Source organism: Solanum verrucosum, unplaced genomic scaffold, assembly GCF_900185275.1.
Source record: "Solanum verrucosum unplaced genomic scaffold, falcon-dt-bn FXZP01000137.1, whole genome shotgun sequence".
In the NCBI taxonomy this organism is placed as follows: Eukaryota; Viridiplantae; Streptophyta; class Magnoliopsida; order Solanales; family Solanaceae; genus Solanum; species Solanum verrucosum.
The window spans coordinates 810,152-816,003 of NW_026020405.1; the positions used below are offsets into that span (position 1 = coordinate 810,152).

Sequence of the window (5,852 nt, forward strand, 5' to 3'; positions counted from 1 at the left end):
ATGTTGAATTCAAAATCCAATTAATCGTATAATAAGTAACTATTAATGTGAACAATTTATACTTTGCAAGTTCTTTTTATTGATGGTATTGATTACTTGTTTTGTGATTATAGTATCATCGGTAATTTCACAAATAATGAGTAATTTATAACATCATATTCTAAACAAAAATATTATAATAAAAAAACAGAAATATAATGTCATACTCTCTGCACATGCTTATTTAAAATGTAAAAGGTTTTGATATTTTATTTTCCATTTAATTCTTTGGAAACCAAACTTAGGGAACGAGAGGTGAATGAGGATAAGGTGTGGTTCATATCAGCATAATCAACCATGTAAGCTATTTATTTCGTGATGAGATTGGTGAAACGGAATAGGGAGAGCAAAGAGATTTTGTATATGATGTTTATTGGCTTGTAGAAAACATATGATAAATTCCTAATGTGGTTCTACAAAGATATTTGGAACCTAGAGAATTCATATGACTACATTAAGATGATTAAGGACATATATAAGGGAGTACTCGAGATCCTAGCGATAACAATACAAAGAGACTCATAACACTTTTCAGTCGTGATGGAGTTGCATCATTGATCAAATCTTAGTTTTAGTTTGTCTTGAAGTTGGTGGATCCAACACAACATATCCGATGAGAGTCATGGTGTATGCTATTTACAGACGACGTAGTATTTATTGCTGAGACTTGCGATGAAGTTAGCTAAAAGTTAGAGGTTTAGAGACAAACCCTAAAGCCTAATTAAAGGGGTCAGAATGAAATTGGAGTGTAGATTTAATGATGTAACTCACAAAGAAAATATAGAAATCATCTCAGAGAGAAAATTCAAGTGGACAACTATATGCATTAGTTTTTGTTGCTTTATCGTATGCCTTGTTGATCACATGTATCTATATCACCTTTTGTTAAGTATATTAGGGGATTGTATAGGTTTCATTTATTATGTAATTGGTATTTAAAACATGTATTTCAGATTGATAAATTGAGTCGTCATATTAATTCAGTGTATTTATGTCATCAAAAATTATTATGCTCAGTACTTATAATAAATTAATAATCATAATTAGAAAACAAAAACATGAAAAATTGATTAAAACAAAGAAACATAAACAAACTTTTCTATGAATCTCCAAATCCATGGCACATTATCATAAAATTCATTCCATTCACACAACAATTAACTTGCAAAATACGTGAGTATGTATATAGTATATAATAGTATAATGTAATATGTATAACATGTTGAATTACTATTGAGCCAGATACATTTGCCACTTTATTAAATACTTGATAGCTATTTAAATAAGAAGAATTTGGTCACAAAGATTGTGTATTCAATATTAGGTAAAAAGAGAAAATATTTAATAAGTGAGAAAACATAAAGAGAACCATTTATATGAAGAAAAAGAAAAAGAAAAGGGGAAAGGGAGACTCATTTTGAAGTAAAATACTTTAGCACGTTATTTAATTATCCGATTAAGTTAATTTGCACTAATTTTCCTAGATTAATTACTTATGTCAAGCATAGATATATTCAACTAAAATTGTGTCTTTGAAGAGAGAAACTCTTTCCCTTCATTGAAGTAAGATGTATCTAATAACAATAATAATAAATGATATAATAATCTCTATGAACGACAATAATATATTAATTTAAAATAAATTAGAGTCGACTACATAAATTTTCACAGTTTTAAGTGTTATACATAATAATATGATAATCTCAATTGGCAACAGTAACATCTGAATCCTAACTAACTTGAGGTCAATTAAATGAATTCTTACAATTTCAAACGATACAATAATCTCAATCAACAAGAACAAAATTGTAGTCCTAAACAAATTAAAAATGATTACTTAAATTCTCTTGATTTTAAATATTCAGTTTCAAATGATACGACGACCTTAATCTATTAATCCATAACAATATCGTTATCTTAAATGAATTGAGATTCGATTACCGGATATGATAATTTTAATCAACTACAACAATTATTTTACTCGATATAACTTAGAAATCGATTAGGTGAATTCACACAAATCATATTATATTATTTAAGCTCATTCATACATTTCAAAAAATAAAAATAAAAATTGGAGAAACTTACCAAACACATTTCAAAATCAAGCGCAATCTTAATTTGACTGTATTAATATTTTTTTATTATTAAATAAATTATTAAATTTCAAAGAAAAAAGGAGAAGAAAATTAAAAAAAGTAAAGTAAAATGGACCCAATATCTATTAGTTGCTTACATGCAAAGCATGAAGTGCCACATGGGAGTGGATGAGGGACAATTGTCATCATCCACCACCCACATTAACCAATCACAAAAGGCGCCAACACGTTCTCATTACGGTTTTTCTCTACTAATCATAATTAATTAACTCTAATTTAATTATATTTCTAATAACCACTACTCCTTCTTTCCGATCCATTTTTGCATGTTCAATATTAACTTGACACCTCAAAATTTCGTTAAAAATGTTCAAGATTTAATATATATATGTGTGTAATATATACATCATATAATTAGGAGACTATATGTGATTATGCCATTGGATAACTGGTTTTAGAGTAAGTTATACATGTATTAAATCATGTAAAACTAATATCGTGTGGTAATTCGTTAGGATGTAAACTATTCATATATATAATTAGGGATAAGGGTCTGAAAAATACCCTAACTTTGGTCGAATTTGCTATTGCGATACTAAACTTTCATGAGGACCTATTACCTCCCTAGACTATTTAATACCATATTTTAAACATATATATATGTCCACGTGGACATAAAAAATAATGCAAAATTATAAATAGTAATGTGTCCACGTGGACACATATATACCTTTAAAATATACTATTAAAAAGTTCAGGGGGTAAAAAATACGGTACTAAATATTCTAGGGAGGTAATAGGTCTCCGTGAAAGTTTAGTATCGCAACAGCAAATTCGACCAAAGTTGAGATATTTTTCATACCCTTATCCCTATATAATTAATACGTTGTTTGGTTTGTAATTTAAAAATTAGCATAACTAATACATATATAAACTATAAGGATCTTTATATACGTGTTCTTACGTTACTAATACCTGCATTACTAATGAAGTATATTGAACGAGTAAAAATAGGCGCAGAATGTATTTTTTACTAGGTGGGGCCAGCACCGGCTCACATGCATGCCGTGCAACTACTGTCATATATACGGACCCACTCCACTAGTCGACGGAGCCCACTTTCGGTCCACTCCTCTTACCTGGCTACAACTCTGCGCGTGACGAACACGAACAGAAAGGCGAGTGGATGAAAAAACTGCTCCCCAGTACCTAGGGTTCGAAATTTTGGTTATAAAAGAGTCGCTGCCTCCATTTCTCTCTCTCCTACTAGCATCTCTTATCATTCTCTCTGTATCACTGTTTTCAACCTTTCTTCTTCCATTTTTCTCTTATACTTCTACTTTGGACCTTATTAAAGGGGACCTTTAATTATTATACCTTCAAGAACCAGTAACCTTTTTCTTTTCTCTTCATTTATATTTAGTTTGTGTTGTGGCGTGGTGGATTTGAAGATGGAGAAAGATTTGGATGATTGTGAGTTTTGGTTACCTTCACAGTTTCTTACTGATGATGATCTTTTGATGGATTTTAAGATGATTTCTCGGGGGAGTGATGGGAGTAAGTTGTTTGGAGGGGAGTTTGGGTATGGGTTGAGCCAGTTTGGGTCGAACTCGGATCTGAGTTCGCCGGTTGAGTCTGTAGTTGGTTCAACGGAGAACGAGAGTGATGAGGATGATTATATCACTGGGTTAACTAGGAAAATGGCTCATTCTACTCTGCAGGAGGCTGGTTTAGGCTATGAAAATGGCAAGGTACTGTTTGATGCTGTTTTCAAGTTTGTGTTTGTGTTTGTGTTTGTGTTTGGGGTTTGATTTGTTTGGATTTTGCTTAATTTTTTCTGGGTTTTTGTTTTTCTACAGGGTTTGAGTTTGTCTGGTTCGCCACAATCGACGTTGTTTGGTGTTCTCGGAGCTTGTAAGCAGGGGTCGAGCCGTGGAAGTCCAACTTGTCCATCTCAGGCTTCTTCTCCGACGCCGATGAACAGGCCGGATGTGTCGTTGGATCTGCTTTATGCGGCTGCTGGAGAAGTGGCGAGGATTAGAATGATGGAAGAGTCAGCCGGACTGTACCATAACAAAGGTGGAATATGGTCTGCTCCTCCAAGGAAGACAAGTCCAGTACCTGTTGGCCCCAAAAACCCCAAACAGAGTCTTGGTCCATTCAACACAAATCAGCCACAACTCTCTTATCAGCAGTTGCAAGTAGCTCAAGTAAGTTTTGCATCCCCTGTTTTCTTATTTTCTTCTCAGAATATATTTTATTTTGGGCGTTTGTTGATTTTTGTTGTGGAAATGCAGTTTCAGCGTTTGAAGCAACAGCAGATGATTAAGCAAGTGCAGGGGCAAGGCGTGTTGGGTAATGGAAAAGGTGGATTTAGGCAGTTTCCATTGAACCAAAGTCACCAGCAAATGACTGAAAACAGAGCTAGAAATGGAGTACAAGGGACTTTGAATTTGCCAAACTCTGCTTGGCCTACTCTGCAACAATCTCAACAGCAACAACCCAACTCTAGCTCTGGCATGCGTGCTGTTTTCCTTGGAAATCCTGGCCCTAAACGGGAATGTGCTGGAACTGGCGTCTTTTTGCCTAGAAGAGTTGGTACACAAACTGAAACCCGAAAGAAACCAGGTACCTTTCTTCATCCCAGATATCATTTTTTAAAACTTTTTTGTTAATTTGACTAAATTTTGTAGCTATTTATGCTTTGGGGTTCATTTGCTCTGTTATTCTAATACCATTTCTGATTTATTTGATGTGTTAATTCAGGTTGTCCAGTTATCTTGCCAGACAGAGTGGTCCAGGCTCTGAATTTGAATCTAGAAGCCATGGATGCGGCGGCTTCTAGACCCCAACCTCAAGTTCAAACCAGAAGTCACAATGAGAACATCGTGTTCACCCCAGCTCCAGAATACCGTAACTACATGTCGGCTGCAGCTCAACAGAGAAAAAACCAGAGACCACAGCCATCGCCGGCAATGCCTCAAGAATTTCAACTCCCTCAGGAATGGACTTACTGACTGAGATATAATACTAGTTTTTTTCATTGAAGCAGGAAAAAGGCATTTGTTTGTTTGTTTGTTGGTTTTTTGGGTAGTGATGATTTGCAGAAATATAGGGTTTTAGATAGAAGAAGATGAAGTTGTTTTAGCAAAAGGTAAACAAATGGGGTTTTTTTTTTTTGGGTGTTAGTATATTAGGGAAGAAGAAGAATAAGATTAATGGAGAAGAAAGAAGGTTCAAGATTCAAGAAAAAGTAATGGAGATTTTTCTTAGGGTTTAATATTAGTATGAAAAAAAATAAGATATAGTTTTTATATTTCAAGTTTTAAAAGGGTTGAACTCATGTTTTGGTTGGAAGAGTTGCAGCTCTTTTTCATCTCATAATATTTTATTATCAAGTGTAATGTTGTATCTGTCCATAACATATTATGGTCAGGTATAATTAATTAATCAATAATTATATACCATTATTTATTGCAAGAATTAAATTGGTGTTTAAATTTTGAATTTTTTTTGTTTGTTCTTTTAATTTAGTTGTGGTGATGGTCAAAGTTTATAAAGAAGGGTTGTAACATGCCTAAAAAGGGATTTTGATCTAATTTCAACGTTGCGGCACATGCATTGGCACTCTGTCATTTTGACTATAATGGTTCTCCACTAAGTTCCCTTTCTTTTCCTATTTCTTGTCGCTATCGATGTAAAACTTCTTTTAAT

The 5,852-nt window shown here is 33.3% G+C and overlaps 1 protein-coding gene across 1 annotated transcript; it reads left to right on the forward strand.

Annotated features, from left to right (window-relative positions):
- The first annotated feature begins 3,403 nt into the window (after window positions 1-3,403).
- On the forward strand, window positions 3,404-5,634 carry LOC125840403 (uncharacterized). Its single transcript, XM_049519382.1, has 4 exons — window positions 3,404-3,889; window positions 3,998-4,348; window positions 4,436-4,766; window positions 4,905-5,634. The coding sequence occupies exons 1-4, from the start codon at window positions 3,590-3,592 to the stop codon at window positions 5,153-5,155; spliced, it is 1,233 nt and encodes a 410-aa protein (XP_049375339.1). The 5' UTR covers window positions 3,404-3,589; the 3' UTR covers window positions 5,156-5,634.
- The last annotated feature ends 218 nt before the right edge of the window (window positions 5,635-5,852 follow it).

Bases quoted from the DNA above. Each gene is read 5' to 3' on its own strand.
- LOC125840403 (XM_049519382.1), top strand. From the start codon at position 3,590: ATGGAGAAAGATTTGGATGATTGTGAGTTTTGGTTACCTTCACAGTTT. The intron at 4,349-4,435 runs GTAAGTTTTGCA...GTGGAAATGCAG, and splicing joins AGCAGTTGCAAGTAGCTCAA to TTTCAGCGTTTGAAGCAACA. The intron at 4,767-4,904 runs GTACCTTTCTTC...GTGTTAATTCAG, and splicing joins TGAAACCCGAAAGAAACCAG to GTTGTCCAGTTATCTTGCCA.